At 38.3% G+C, this 16,737-nt stretch overlaps 1 protein-coding gene across 7 annotated transcripts in view; it reads right to left on the bottom strand.

The window, feature by feature from the left end:
* RYR3 (ryanodine receptor 3) overlaps nucleotides 1–16,737 on the bottom strand; it is a 750,252-nt gene that overhangs the window by 229,962 nt on the left and 503,553 nt on the right. For all 7 annotated transcript variants that reach the window (XM_072625274.1, XM_072625277.1, XM_072625272.1 and 4 more), the window contains exons 35-38: nucleotides 15,234–16,026; nucleotides 13,752–13,952; nucleotides 10,068–10,170; nucleotides 4,090–4,227 (exon numbers count right to left, since the gene is read on the bottom strand). In XM_072625274.1, coding sequence (XP_072481375.1) covers nucleotides 4,090–4,227; nucleotides 10,068–10,170; nucleotides 13,752–13,952; nucleotides 15,234–16,026 — 1,235 coding nt within the window. The remainder of the gene's footprint in view (nucleotides 1–4,089; nucleotides 4,228–10,067; nucleotides 10,171–13,751; nucleotides 13,953–15,233; nucleotides 16,027–16,737) is intronic.

The following is a 16,737-nucleotide window of genomic DNA, read 5'->3' on the forward strand; positions in this document are numbered from 1 at the left end:
AGGAATATATTGGGAGGAGAAAGGGAAAATAGAATGGGGGCAAATAATCTCTCATATAAAAGAGGCAAGAAAAACTTTTTCAATGGAAGGGAAGAGGAGAGAAGAGATGGAAAAAGTGAACCTTACTTTCATCACATTTGGCTCAAGGAGGAAATAACATACATACTCAATTTGCTATGAAACTCTATCTTACACTACAGGAAAGTAGGGGAGAAGGGGATAAGCAGGAGGTGGGGGGATGTTAGAAGGGAGGGCAAATGGGAGGTGGGGGTAATTAGAAGTAAATACTTTCGAGGAGGGATAGGGTCAAAAGAGAGAATAGAATAAATGGGGGGACAGGATAGGATGGAGGGAAATACAGCTAGTCTTCCACAACATGACTTTTATGGAGTCTTTTGCATTACTACACATCTATAACATATATCAAACTGCTTGCCTTCTCTGTGGGCATGAGTGGGGAGGCAGGGAGGGAGGAAGGGAGAGAAGTTGGAACTCAAAGCTTTAAAAACGAATGTTAAATATTGTTTTTACATGCAACTGGGAAATAATATATATAGGCAATGGGGTATAGAAATCTATCTTGTCCTCCAAGAAAATAGAGGGAATGGGGATAAGAGAAGGGAGGTGTGTGATAGAAGGAAGGTCAGATTGTGGGAAAGGGTAATCAGAATGCACACTATCTTGGGATGGGTGGAAGGGAGAGATGGTAAAAAAAACTCAAAATCATACATTATAACCAGGTAGATTTATACCAGGAATGCAGGGCTGGTTCAATATTAGAAAAACTATTAGCATTATTGATCATATCAGCAACAAAACTAACAGAAATCACATGATTATCTCAATAGATGCAGAAAAAACTACTGACAATATACAACACCTATTTCAATTGAAAACACTGGAAAGCATAGGAATAAATGGAACTTTCCATAAAATAATAAGCAGTATCTACCTAAAACCATCAGCAAGCATTATATGCAATAGGGACAAGCTAGATCCATTTCCAATAAGATCAGGGGTGAAGCAAGGATATCCATTATCACCATTGTGATTCAATATGGTATTAGAAATGTTAGCTATAGCAATATGAGAAGAAAAAGAAACTGGGCATAGACCAATGCCTGACAGTGTACAAAAGAATAAAGTCCAAATGGATACATGATCTAGGTATAAAGACTGACACTATAAAAAAATTAAGGGTGCAAGAAACAGTGTGTTTGTCAGATTTATGGAGAATGGAGAAATTTTGACTGAACAAGAGATAGAAAAGATTATGAAGTGCAAAATCGATAATTTTGATTACATTAAAGTGAAAAGTTTTTGTACAAACAAACCCAATGCAACCAAGATTAGGAGGGAAGTAGAAAACTGGGAAAGAATTTTTGCAACTAGTGTCTGTGATAAAGGCCTCATTTCTAAGATATATAGCTGAGTCAAATGTACAAGAATACATGTCATTCCCCAATTGATAAATGGTCAAAGGATATGAACAGAGAATTTTCAGAGGAAGAAATTAAAGCTATCTCTAATCACATGAAAAAATGCTCTAAATCACTATTGATTAGAGAGATGCAAATCAAAATAACTCTGAGGTACCACATCACACCTATCAGATTGGCTAACATGACAAAACAGGAAGATGATAAATGTTGGAGAAGATGTGGGAGAGGTGGGAGAGTTGGAACACTAATTCACTGTTGGTGGAGTTGTGAGCTGATCCAACCATTCTGGAGAGCAATTTGGAACTATGCTCAAAGGGTTACAAAAATGTGCATACCCTTTGACCCAGCAATATCGCTTCTGGGACTCTATCCCAAAGAGATCATAGAAATGGGAAAGGGTCCCACATGTACAAAAATATTTATAACAGCTCTCTTTGTTGTGGCCCAAAACTGGAAATCAAGGGGATGCCCATCAATTGGGGAATAGCTGAACAAGTTGTGGTATACGAATGTAATGGAATACTATTGTGCTATAAGAAATGATGAACAGGAAGACTTCAGAGAAGCCTGGAAAGACTTATATAATCTGATGCTGAGTGAAAGGAGCAGAATCAGGAGAAATTTGTACACAGCAACAACCACAGTGTGGGAGGAATTTTTCTGGTAGACTTAATACTTCATTGAAATGCATGGACTTAAAAAATTTCCAATGGACTCTTGAGGTAAGATGCCTTCCACATCCAGCGAAAGAACTATGGAATTGGATCACAGATAGAAACAGACCATTTTCTTTTGTATTATGTTTTGTTTTATGGTTTCTCCCATTCATTTTAATTCTTCTATGTAACATGCATTTAATAGGAATGTAAGTGTAGAACCTATATAAGATTGTATGCTGTCTCAGGGAGGGAGTGAGGAATAAGGGTGAGGGAGTGGAAAAAAATCTAAGATATGTGGAAGTGATTGTCGAACACTGAAAACAAATAAAATAATTCAATTATGAAAAAGAAAAAAATAAAACTTCCCTGTCTTCTTATATAAGTTTTAGTGCTTTTACTGATAAATGATGTTAACTCTTTGTGATAAAGAGAAAAGGTCACTAATGGGGAAAAAGACTTATGAATCCCAGAGAAATATTTTTAGCCAAACGAATATCAGTCATAGACAGTATTTCTCTCTACTTGATGCTTTTGAAGCCATGTACCAAAATTGATTGGAGCAAGAAATAAAATAAAATATAGCTTTATAAAATCCATGAATTTTCTTCTACTTCAAGCCAATGACAAATTTGAAAAATCTGTACGAAGCTGGGCAATGATTACATATAATGTTCAGAAAATCTTATATTTGATGTTTTAATGGTCAGATAGATTTAGAGAAAGTCTTCTATTACATTGAACAAATTATGATCTTGTTTCAACATGGGGCAAGATAGGAGCCATCTATAAAATGAGGGCTTGGGAAATCAATCTAGACAAGCGTTGACAATGTTTATCAATGCTTTCACATATACCTTTTGGAATCAAGGCCCTCCTCTCTGGACAGGCAAAGTTAAAGCTGAAAATAATAACATAGCCTAAAAAAGAAGATAAGTTATCTTAAAGGAATTTGTCTTACAGAAACTTATCTTAATTTTCTTCTGATATGAAATATATGTGTTTATCCACATTTTTGATATCCTATGAGGAAGCAACATGGTTCATCTAAAGAACATTTGGACCTGGGTGCAAACTACAGTTCAGCCACTAACTGACTGCATGACCTTTTGCAAAACTCTACCTCTCTGAGCTCCACTGTTCTCATCTGTTAAAAGTGTAGATACAACATACAATTGTTTTGAAGAAACTGTTTGGCAAACTTTAAAATGTTACATAAATGAGAATTATCATTTCCCTCTGTGGGCTCAGATACTCCTTTTCATCTTAATTTATTAGATCTGCCTTCCAGGCCTCATGTCATATATCACCAAAGGCTGACTCAAAGGAAATTATATCCTATTTTTACTATCTCTTTTGACCTATTATTTTAATTCCTCACCAAGGTAGTTTTTGGTATCATGTCAAGAAGCTAAAATACAAAAAGGCCTAAAATCTGTAATAATTAAAAAGAAAAAAATAATTAGAACATTTAAGAAGGCAAAGTATAAAGTTACTGAGTGAAAGGAAAAACAACTGATATCTACCTAGCATGTTGAGGCTTACAAAGACATTTGACTTTCCATATAATCTTATGAAGTAAGAGTTTTAAGTATTATAATCATCCTTATTTTATAGAAGAAGAAACAAGGGACTAATTGACTTGCTCACAGTCATACAATTAGTAAATGATTGAGGTGGGAGTCAAACAGATTTTTCCTTACTCCAAGTCTTTCCTTAATGCTACATTGCTTCTCACAGCAGATGGACCACAAAGTAACCACACCAGAGAAGTTCTTTTGGGTTTCCAAAAATTCTATCTGAATGGAGTTTATAATTTTGGAAGAAAAAGCATAACTCAAAATATAAACCAATAATACTATGATTAAACCATTCCAACAACACTTAGTGTTTTTTCTAAGGCTGAGCAGCCCACATTCACTTTTAACCTTTATTACAAGGTACATTCGCTTTCTCTTCAGAAACCTCAGGGTTGGGTCACAGACACTTACTTGGGCATGGTTCTTCCTCCTCCATTGGCTGTTCCTTCTCTGGCTTTGGTGGCCCTTTGATTTTATGTACCAGTGCCATTAGTTTGCCAGTCCATGAAGTGTCTTCCTCTTCTTCTTTCTCTTCTTCCAATGGAATACCTACCAAATGATAAAAATTGATTGAAAATGTCACTATCATCATCTTTACTTAACAGTTATCACTTCCAAACTGTCATATAGCAGAAAAACATATAAGGCATATTCTGTTCCCATCATTAAATATCTGACTTTAGGGACATCTGATGGTCAACCAAAACCAAATCTTAATCTTTCTGTGGTCTTTCTGGATTTATTTTATATGATTTACTGAAGCATAAAGGCATCTAGAAACCTTAACTTAAGGCTCTCTGTCTAATACATACTCTTGTGGAGCAAGGTCTCATGTATCAAAAACCTTGGTGCCATACTGAAAGAACAGATTCATGATACAGATTTAGTGAAAACATATCACTAAGTGGTCAGAAATCAACTTGATAGAAGAGCCAATGCTGCTTCATAAATTAAAGGATATTATAACCATTTCAAGTTCACAGGATTAGAACATTTAAGCAATAAGGCCCAAATGCATAAGATAGGGCTGTCATTGATTTCTCTTATCCTAGGCTTTCATTTCAAATTCTAAATTTTATAAATAGTGGCTTTGGTTCTTACTATATGGCCATGCATGGATGAGTAAAGCCTCTTCAGGCTGAAAGACATTCTAGTCAGAGTAATCTAGGGGCACTAACTTTTGTCTTCTCCCTATAAGAAATTTGATTTTAGATAATTTAAAGATTTCTCAAAATTAAGAAAGAAATTAGGAAGGCAGAGCCAAGATGGAAGAGAAGGCAGGAATTCACCTGACCTCTACCCCTAACTCCTCCAAAGATACATCCTGGATTGAACCCACAAAAGGACAGGGTAAAACAATTTTCCAGTCAAAGACAACTAAAAGTTTGGCAGGAAAGGTCTGCTGTATGGGGTGAAAGTGGAGCACAGTCCAGTGTAAGTGGCACCAGTGCAGGCCAGGCCCCAGCAAACCAGGAACAGGCCTTGCGAGTGAGTGAATCAGCAGCTGCAGTGGCTGCTTCCAGAGCTCTCAGCCCACAGATGGTAAGAAGGAGATTATATGGGTCCCTATGCTGGCACTGGGAGCAGATAACTCTGATGCTTTGCCCAGAGTCAGATTCAGGATGCTGTCCTGGGGCAGTCCCAAGGGGAGGTGGAGCACTAGAACATCAGAGTTTGGGACCACAATTGAGTGGGGACCCTCATTAGAATTCCAGGGCAGAAAAGAGTACTTGTGGTCACTCACAGACCAGAGCACAGGCCAAGAGAGTAGTAAACACACTTCTTAGATCATGATTCCTTGGAAAAACTAAAAATTTACAGGTCCTAGAAGTATCCCGGAAAACAGCTGTACAAAACCCCTGAAGTTTGGGGTGGTGTGAGCTCCACCCTGGAAGCAGGCCCCATTTTAATAAATAATGAAAAGTCAAGAAACAGACACACACTCATAAGAAGACAGCAAAGCCAAAATTCCTACATCCAAATCCTCCAAGAAAAATATGAATTGGTCTCTGGCTGTGGAAAGGCTCAAATAGGATTTTTAAAATCAAGTAAGAGAGGCAGAGGATAAATTGGGAGGAGAAATAAGAGTGATACAAGAAAAATCATGAAAAAAGAGTAAACAGTTTGGTAAAGGAGGCACAAAAAATACTGAAAAGAATAGCAACTTAAAAAACAGAAATGGACAAATGGTAAAAAGAAAGGTACAAAAATCCAAGGAGGAGAAGACTGTCTTGAAAAGCAGAATTGGCTAAACGTAAGAAGATATACAAAAATTCACTGAGGAGAACTTAAAAAGTAGAATTGGCCAAATGGAAAAAGAGGCACAAAAATTCACTGAGGAAAAGAGCTCATTAAAAATGGAACTGGCCAAATGGAAAACGAGGTATAAAACGTTCCTCGAAGAAAATAATTCCCTAAAAGTTAGAATTGAGCAAGTGGAAGCTAATGACTCTATGAGACATCAAGAAACAATACAATAAAACCAAAAGAATGAAAAAACAGAAGGCAATATAAAATGTCTTATTATTATTATTATTTTTCAGCCACAGTAAAAGTTTATTAAAGGTTCACCATATTGGGTTGACTCTTAAGGAGCCTAAGCATTTGTGATGCTTGTATTGACAAGTAGTCCAGATAGAATCTCAGCTAGACAGAGTCAGAGCTGGATTGAATCTGAGCATCTTCATGGAGATGAGATGTAACTTATATACAGAAAGACTGTGGGAAAGACCTAAAGGTGGTCTGGTAGTCTGGGAGGAGGATCTAAGGAGGATCTTGATGAGACTGGGGTAACTAGTAATGTAATCCAGGATGGGAAATAGCTGGAGGAAATTGGGAGGCATCAGACATTAGAGGGCTTGGATGGGAAGCAGGTAGGGCAATCCAGAGGTAACAGACAATGGGGGGCCAGGCTAGGTTAAGGGTAACAGACTTGAGTATGAAAGGCCAGAATAAGTGGAAAGATTCAAGAGGACTTCAAGGAGTTTCCCAGAGTCTGTACCCCATCATTCTCCCCTCAAATAAATGGGACTCAAATTCTTTTGAGCTAAGGGGTGAAGGTCTCAGCTTCTGAAATTGCTTCCTGCTGGCAAGGAGCATAGAGCTGCCTCTTCCTCCATGGGTGCTATTCAAGAAGTACATAGCCTGAGTTGTCATCTGGAAGTTGATGGCTTGCCCTCTGGAAAAGACAAACCTGACAAGGAGGTTAGGCAAACAAGGACCAAACAGGCACAAAAGGAATATAAAGAAAAGACAACTTCCCTGGCATAAAAGACAATTTTCCTGGAGAGAATTAAAGATGACTACGGCAAGGCCAAAACATAAAAGGGCATATTTGATAGGGGAATTTTTTTCTGTCAGAGATCCCCTTTCTTTCCAAACTGCTCCATGGACATGTAGAATATGGAAAGCATATTTTGAGTATATAAAAAACATCATCTGGCCTGGGGTCAGGTGGTAAGGAATGGGTAAGACTCCCAAAGCCTCTCCTTTCATCAGCATACAGAGTGAATGGTTTTTCTAGATTAGGTTTGGTTTTCAAAGTCTCAAAAGCTTTAGCCAGTTTGGGGTCCCACTCTACAGGAAGTGAGTCAAGGCCCTGAGCAGCAATTAATGGTTGCAGTCCTTCCCAGGCCTTGGGCTTAATTAGATATTGACTGTGATGGGGGAATATCTTATTAGAAAAACAACTGACCTGGAAAAGAGATCCAGGAGAGATAACTTAAAGATTATTAAACTTCCTGAAAGCCATGCTAAAAAAAGAGCTTAGATATCATCTTTCAAGAAATCACTGGACCAACCACAAGGCACAGTGAATACAGCACCAGCTCTGGAGTCAGAAGGACCTGAGTTCAAATCCAGCCTCAAACACTTGACAAGTACCAGCTGTGTGATCTTGGGCAAGTCACTTAAACCCAACTGCCTTGCTTTCTCCCCTTAAAAAGGAAGAAATTATCAAGGAAAACTGTTCTAATATTCTAGAACCAGAGGGCAAAATAGAAATTGAAAGAATGTGCTGATCACCTCCTGAAAGAGATCCCAAAATGAAAACTCCCAGAAATATTCTAGCCAAATTTCAGAGCTCCCAGGTTAAGAAGAAAGTATTGCAAGCAGCCAGAAAGAAACAATTCAAGTATCATGGAGTCACAGTCAAGATAACGCAAGACTTAGCAATTTCTACATTAAAGTACTGGAGAGCCTGGAATATGATAATCTGGAGGGCAAAGAAGCTGGGATTAACAACCAAGAATCACCTACCCCACAAAACTAAGGGGGGAATTTCTTCAGGGGAAAAAACTGACACTCAATGAACCAGAATGATCTTCAAGCATTCCTGATGAAAAGACCACAGCTCAATAGAAAATTAGACTTTCAAGCACAAGACTCAAGGAAGCATAAAAAGGAAAACAGGAAAGGGAATTCTCAAGGGTTTAACCTTATTAAGATTAAACTGTTTACTTTCCTACTTCGTAAGATGATACTTGCAACTCATAAGAACTTTCTCATTATTGTGGCAGCTAGAAGGTATTTATATGGACAGAGGGCACAGGTGTGAGTTGAATATAATGGGATGCTATTTTTAAAAACAAATTAAGGGGTAAGAAACAGCAATGTGCTAGGAGAAAGAGAAAAGGAGAGGTAGAATGGGGTAAATTATCTCACATAATTCATGACAGAAAATGCTATGCACATCCAGAGAAAGAATGATGGAGTCTGCAGATTGAAGCAGACTATTTACTCTCTCCCTCTCCCTCTCTCTTTCTCTCCCTCTCTCTCTCCCTCTCTGTCTCTCTCTCTTTCATTTCTTCTTTCTTGTGGCTCCTCCCATTGGTTCTAATCCTTCTTTACAACATGACTAATGTGAATATGCTTAATATAAATGTACATGTAGAGTCTATATCAGATTGTATGCCATCTTGGGAAGAGGGAAGGGGATGGAAGGGGAGAAAAATTAGAACTCAAAATCTAAAAAGTGAATGTTGAAAACTAAAAAATAATTAATTAAATATTTTAAAAATTATTTCTCATAAAAGAGACAAGAAAGAGCTTTACAGTGAAGGGGAAGATGGAGAAGTAGTGGGGAATGCAAGAACCTTACTCTCATTGGAATTGGCTCAAAGAAGTAATAGCACACACATTCATTTGGATATAGAAATCTATCCTACCCTATAGGAAAGGAGAAAAGGAAGGGGATAAGAGAGCGGGTGGTGCTCAAAGAAGGGAGAATAGATTGTGTAGGCAATAATAAGAAAAACACTTTTAAGAAGGGATAGAGTGAAAAGACAGAGAGAACTGAATAAATGGAAGTGGGGGAAATAGGATGAAGGGAAATACAATTAGCAATCATAACTGAAGCAAGTTTCGCTATTATAAAGATTTGTATCTCAAATAAAAAGGGAAATGAGTTAAATTTATAAAAATAAGAGCCATTTCCCAATTGGAAAATAAAAAAAATGGTGTCATTTTTCAGATGAAGTAATCAAAGGTATCTAAAGTCATGTGAAAAAATGATTTAAATCATTACTGAATGGAGAAATACAAATTAAAACCATAGTGAAGTACTACTTCACACCTATAAGATCAACTAATAGGACAAAAAAAAGAGAATAATGAATTTTGGAGGGGATGTGGGAAAAATTGAGACACCAAAACCCCATTGGTGGAGTCATAAACTGATTCAGCCATTACATAGAGCAATTAGGAACTATGGCCAATTATTTATAGCAGCTCTTTTTTGGTGTCAAAGAATTGGAAACTGGGGGGATGCCCATCAATTGAGGAGTTGCTAAACAATTTGTGGAATAAGATTGTGATAGAATACTATCATGACAAAAGAAATGATGAACTAGATGCTCTCAAAAACACCTGGAGAGGCTTACATGAATTGGTGCAAAGTGAAATGAGAAGAACCAGGAGAACACTGTATACAGTAACAGCAATATTACAAGATGATCAGCTGTGAATGACTTAGCTGTTCTCAGCAATACAATGATCCAAGATAACTCTAAAGAACTTATCATGAAAAATGCTATTCATCCCCAGAGAAAGAACTGAGGGAATATGAATACAGATCAAAGCATACTTTTTTTTATTTTTTAATTTTTTTGGGGTTTTTATTTTGGTCTGTTTTCTTTCACAACACGACTTATATGGAAATATTGTTTTGCCTGATTACACATGTATAACCAATATCAAATTGATTGCTTTATCAATGAGGAGTGTGGGAAAAGAGGGAGGAAATTTTGAACTCAATTTTAAAAATGAATGTTGGAAACTGTTTTTACATATAATTGGGGGAAAAGAAAATAGTAAATAAAAAAAGATAAAAAAAGAAATTAGGAACAGAATTATTGGGAGAAGTGAAGAATGGTTTTTTCTTGGAAGCTTACCACAATGAATAAGGAGATCATCGTGGAAGTCATACAGTTCTTCTCGGATCTCCTCTGGACAAGGGCAATTCTCTCCAAGTTGAAAATTTAGCAGCATATTAAGCTTTAAAAAGAAAAAAATTAAAATTGACTAGATATTTCTTAATATCATTAATAAGAATTGTACACAACCATTGTTGCAGTAACAGAAATAGCTAAAATTTAAAGCAATTGGAAGAGATATATATCTTGGCTATCTCCAAGCAAGATAACCCCTGAAGAACCCTACCCAATTCGATGTTTGCTCTGTGGCAGACTCCCTAGAAATTGTCTTATCACTTAACAGCACTGAGAACAATCTTACAAAAAGAAATCGTATTCTTCCCACTGAAGGATGAGTCAATTTCACCTTATGTTGTCTCTTAAAAAATAATCAGTTGGTTACTTCTGCCTGTCAAGGCCATTTACCTTAACACTCTTGGCTATTCTTCTCTTTATTCCGAAGAAACTCAGATATGAGGAGGAGAACCATCCAGAGCCATGAGATGTTAGAGCAGAAGGGACCATTGGACCTTCTAGGCTAACCCAACTATTTTTTATATGAGGAATTTGAGAAATAGCTTGCCTAAGGTCATACAACAAACTGGAGTCAGCTGAGACTAAGGTTTCATGTTTCAGTCTACTGATCTTTTCATTAAACACTAAGTTTTCATTGGGAACGGGGCTTCCAAATGTCTTCCTCTTCTTCAGCTCACCATGATGATGTACTCATATCATCTTTAGAGAATACTAATTCCTTCAACCATTCCTAAACAACATGGTGCAGCAGAACGAACTCTGGACTTTGAGTAAGGATCTCTGGGTTTGAATCATGCCCCATCTACTTATCAGTTGAGCAAACATAGGCAAGTCTCTCAGTCTCAGAAAATCTGTTTCCCTACTTAAAAATGGGAATATTACTTGTACTGTCTATTTTACAGATTTCTTTTTGCAAAGAAAATACTTTGCAAAGTTCTATAAAAGTAAGAATCAGTATTATATAACCTATTTCCTAACCCATCCTTCATTATTTTCTTCTTAATTTGTTCTAAATGCCACAAGTCCTTTCTTAAATGATGAAACCCCTAATTGGGTAGGAATCTCCAGTAGAAATCTATTAGTTCCTTTTTCACTTCATTAAGGAAGAATTTAAGTAGAGGTGTCTGAAGTAAGTTTGAAATGAAGGCACAGACAAGGATGTGGTAGACTAAAAGAGAAAGATAATTTCACGAATTGAAGATTGTAAATGACTGGGTGCAGAAATGGTAAAATAAAAATAGCTTATATTTCCAGTCATTTATTGTCAGAGTGCTTTCAGACACATTATCTGATTTGATTCTCCAAAACACAGAGTAACTACCCCTGTTTTATAGAAAATGAGACTAAGGGAGATTACAAAGCTAGTAAATGACAAAGCTAGGACTTGGGAAAACTTGGGCCACTCAGTGTCAAGTCTGCTGATCTCTGCTATATAACAGTGATGAAAGGCTATAAGAGACAGCTCATCTGACTGAAGCCTGGAGGTTAGGTGAGGGATAAAGTACATGTGGATTAATGAAAGGAAAAATCTTTAACCTTGGATCTGTGAATAGTCAGTAGAGATCATCGCACCTGACTCAGTGATGTGGTGCGGGTTCCATCCCGGAGTAATTAAGGAAAAGATACACAGGTGTTAATAAGATGACTTCATCATAAATTTAATTTAGGGTTTGACTATCATCCAAAACATGACACAGTCAGCACTGGCCAGAGCAGAGACACTGATGAATATAGTTTCATAAGTACTGTCAAAAATCAGCCTGTTAGCATTTGTGAAGACTTCATGAGAGCAATGAACATAGCTTATTTTCTGCTACATTTGCTACATTTGTGTGCCCCCAGCTATCTAAAGATCCTCATCATTTTGCTTTGACAGTGTGCATAATATAAGAACAAGATCTCAAAATTTCACATGCTCTCAAAGGTAGGAACATTCAAGTGAATTTTTTTTTAAAGTAAAGATTTGTGGCTAATTCTGAATTCAATTTAAATGTACTTGTTACCCATAGAATCAGAAACTTCTAAGTCTCTTCATGCTTTAAAGGGATAATAATATTTGTACAATCCACATTATCCAATTATTATAAGAAATGTGTTTTGTAAACCTTAAAACCCTATATAAACGTAATTATTGCTGCCGTGGTCATCACTAAATGAAGGCAAGTTGTGGCTACACTATCAATTCAAAATCATGATAATTATCATAACAGAATGTATTAGTAGCTATTTCATGGACTATTTATTAAAAGTGAGATCAAAAGGATTGATTTCAGGAACAGAAAACTGATTTTCTCACTGGCAGCACAATCATCTCCTGTGAACACCTGATCCAGGCAGGGTCAAGCATTCTGAGGAGCTCAGGTTGATAAACGGGATGAACTCCTGTCAGCCTCAAACGTGTCATCTTGTAAAAAGGCCCCTCTTCTACCTGAAAATTCTCACCAGTTGCTTTGATCTCCTTTGTGCCATTGCCTTCGTTTTCTAAGAGTAAGATTCAATTTCAAGAGGATAATTGTTAACTGTCTAGGGCTGAGTGCATAGTGATGGTGGGAAAATCTAGCGTAAGCACTAGGACTTTTTCACATTTAATGGGTCCAGTAGCTCCTTTATTTTGACAAGATTGGGTTGGGGATGGCTTTTAGGTAAGTCAGTCAATAAACGTTAAATAAGCCTCGGATACAGAGTAAAGCAAAAGACAAGCCCTGCCCTCAAGGATCTTACAACCTAATAAGGAAGACAAAAGGAAGCTGAAAAGTGGAGCAAGGTAGAAAGGAGAATGGATGATGGAGAAGTCCAGAGAAGTGCCGCAGGTGGGGCACCCTCCTTAAGTGAGTGTCCCAGGACGGGCTCATGACCCTCCAATCAAAGCACAAAGACACACATTTTGCTACAGTCTTTGAACTAGTCTTTGACAATGAAGTACGTGAAGGAGGTATAAATAGCCACATTAGGTTAGGAGTGAAATAGGGTATACAGGTAAGGGTTAGTCACTTCTCCACATACATGGCTTGTATATCCTAGGTGATACTGTGACACCCGCTCATTTAGAAAGAACCATGCTTTCTGCACGTTAGCCTGCTCTGACCCTCAAGGTTGTCCCAGCACTAATAACAGGTAGGTGGCACAGGGCATAGAGTGCTGGACTTGGAGTCAGGAAAACTTAAGCTTGAATTTTGCTATAGACACTTATAAGCTCCATGGCCTGGGAAACCGTCTCTCTAGATTTCAATTTCTTCATTAGTAAAATGGAGATAACCATAGCCTCTCTACCCCAAAGTTCTTGTGACGCTCAGATGTGACATTTACAATGCTCTGAAGACGTTAAATGTATTATGTAAAGGCCAGCTCTTCTTCCTCGTGGTCTTGCAGTTCAGCACAAATTGGATGCTAACTGCTAACATTTATACTGCATTCAATATCTGTAGGGCACTTCAAAAACACGTGATCATTCCCACTTTTAAAGATGAGGAAACTGAGACACAGAAAAGTGATTTCCCAGGATCATGAAGTGTGTAAATTCTGAGCCCAAGTCTTCCTGACCCTACGTGGAGAACCCTGTGAGCTCATTTCCACTGCCTCTCAGACTGCTGGTCCTGGGCAGAGGGCCTCTTACATGTCACCTCTCACCTGTTCTTGTGGAGGAGATCGGAACTCCCTGGTCTTTCTGGCAGTCAGGGCTGCCGACATGTTCAGGGCCTGCATAAGCTCACTGTAGCGGGATTTCTGGTTTGCCTGGAGCTTGGACACATAAATGTCACCGAATGCAACGATGGCTTCCACTCGGTGCCGCAGTTCACAGTCGCAGAAATAGCTGAGAAGCTCGCACATCTGGAAAAAAAGACATACTAGTGGAAAAATAAGGATCATGGCTTTTTAACTTTTAAAGCCCTGCATCACCTACCCCAAACTTATACTTCCAGGACATTACTTTTCCTCCTCCAATCTTCAGTTCAGTCAAACTAGCCTTTTCTCACAACACTCCATCTCCCACTTCCATGTCTTTGTATCTGCTGTCTCGCATTCCTAGGACGTATTCCTTTTTTTCCCTAGGCCTTTTACCTTACCTCTTTTTCATTTCTACATGAGGTATTTCCTGAAGCCTTCCCCCCGCCCCAGTGTCCTGCCTCTCCAACTACTTCATAGTCAGTTACTTTGCATATACTTGTATTTATTCACATTATCAATACTTTTATTTACATACTTTACCTGTGCCAAATGTATTTATACATGTACATGTTTTCTGTTCCATTAGAATGTAAGGGACTTGCAAGCAGGGACTGCTTTGTCTTTGTGCTTGAATGTTCAGGGCCTGGCACAAGGCCTGGCACAGCGGCTGCACTTAATAAAAGCTGTCCAATTATTAACTGAGGAGTAACTGGGAGTGGAGCTTACTGGCATTAAGGAGAATTCACCAAGGAGAGAGGACACTATTCCTAAGAAAACTTCTACCTGAGTTCTAGGCTTACCACAACAGTAGTAGCAGAACTGCTTTGATATATACTTCTCTTCCTAAAACGTTCCAGTTCTATAAAATAAAAGTACCATTGGTCTCTTCTCTTTCTTCTTTCTAACTGTTTCAGTTCATCACTACCCTTATTCTGAGTTATGTGCTTTATCCATGTTAAATCATATCCCCTGAGCACCCAAGGAGCACAAGACCCCAGCTTATGTCCTACAGTATACAATCCAGCAACCACAATCAGTTCACATCTGAGACATACATGCTATATGAAAAAACTGGAATTCCTGAAAATGAGATCCATAGCATATAGTAAGAAATATTCTATTTTTAAAAACTTAAGCTGCCATGCTTTGGAGCTGTCTGTGTGAGTACACATACACAAATATATACATGTACATGTGTGTATACATACACACGTACATATACATGGATGTGGATATAAAGATATAGATATATAAAACCTCTCTGGGTTTCTCATCGGGTCCTTATAACAATGATGACAGAGCTGAAATTCAGAGAGAAAAGTTAAGTCAATCTCAGTAATTAACTACCATAATCCTAGACAAACTCAGGCAACTAACACTCTCCCCCCCCCCCCCCCCCTTCATACCCATTGTATCAATCCTTCCTTTGCACTTAGCCTTTACCTGAAGCTTTACAGATTCTGGCAATCGAGTCTGAAGCAAACCTCGAGCAGGGGCTTGGGTGTTCTTGGTGGCCTTTTCTCCAGCCTCCACTGCTTTCTCCTCCACCTGTGACACCTCCTTTTCCATGCTTTCCTGTTCTGTGCATTCCCCAAAAACAGTGGGATCAATGAGAAGCAGGATTTGCCGAACATCATCATTGTCAAACACACCCATGACCAGCAAGGTCCCAATGAGTTTCAAAACTGGTACAAATTGGAACTCCACAGACCCTCCAACAGGGTCACGGATGTGCGCTCCACTGCACTGCACTGCCTCTGTTAGCATACTCAGGGCTTTGGTCTTGAGAATCTCCAAAGGAATCTCGGGGCTTAGTTTTTGGCGATCTTCGCTGGTTACAATGAAGCAGGGGGTGGAGAAATTGAATCCTGGTTTAAGGCATGTGCTCAGGCCCACCCCTGGTAACCCATGCCGCTTAGATTCATCTGGGTAGAGTCTAATTTTCCGAGTGGTGCTTGTAATGGGGATGATGAACTCATTTTTCATCATCAGTTTTCTCTCCTTTGCATGTGCCAGGTGGATGCTTATGAGTAGATCATAGAAGCCACAGCGCAGAAGACCAGGGAGGTACTGGTTATCGATCGTGTAGAAGAGCTGAGACAGTTCTACATGGCTACAGAGAGCATAGGCCACCCGGTTGTTTCCTAAGGCACAGACTGCACTATAAAGTTTTAGTGTGTGATAGTGGAAACGCATCAAATCTTCCTGTTCACAGAGTTCCAAGATATCCACACACCTGGGAACATAACAGATGATCAACCCATGGTCTAAAAGAAACCAATCCTCTCTGGTTCAAAAAGATATTTACCTAAGAAAGGGTGGGAATGTATGTGAAGAAGTAAAGTTCTCTATTCATTTAATTTCAAAACACTCCTTTCTTTTAGAAAAGGAGATTCTCTCCCCACTTCCCACCCTCCCTTCCCACTCTTTACCATTTCACATCTTTAGCACACTTGTTGGCAATTGTATGACGAAAAAGATAGATATGAGCAACTACCATTTATAAGGTGCTTTAAGATTATCAAAGTACTTTTCTCAAAAAAAATAACTTAAAAAAGTAGCAAAAGTATTACTCTCATTTTAAAAGCTGGAGAAACTGAGTTCAGAGAATGACTGACAAGGTTGCACAATTAGTAAGTCTGAGTGAGGATTTAAACCTAGATTTTTCTTAATTTTAAGTCCAACACTCTTTTTACTATAACATGTGGTCAAATGTTAGATTTCACTCTATCAGAACAACAACATTCTGAAATATTTAAATATAGAACAAAAGGTTACATGGCTCTGAGCTGCTCCTTACATTTTAAAAATCAGGCTAATATTGGCCCCTGATCTCCTCTGGTATATGAACTACTTGAGAAGACCTAGCACTCTGCTTCTGCTGCAGCAGGTAAGTATCCACTGGTACTTTCAGGGCTCTGTCTCTTAAAGAGGGACTATAGCTATG

The sequence above is a fragment of the Notamacropus eugenii genome, chromosome 7, assembly GCF_028372415.1.
Source record: "Notamacropus eugenii isolate mMacEug1 chromosome 7, mMacEug1.pri_v2, whole genome shotgun sequence".
Taxonomy (NCBI): domain Eukaryota; kingdom Metazoa; phylum Chordata; class Mammalia; order Diprotodontia; family Macropodidae; genus Notamacropus; species Notamacropus eugenii.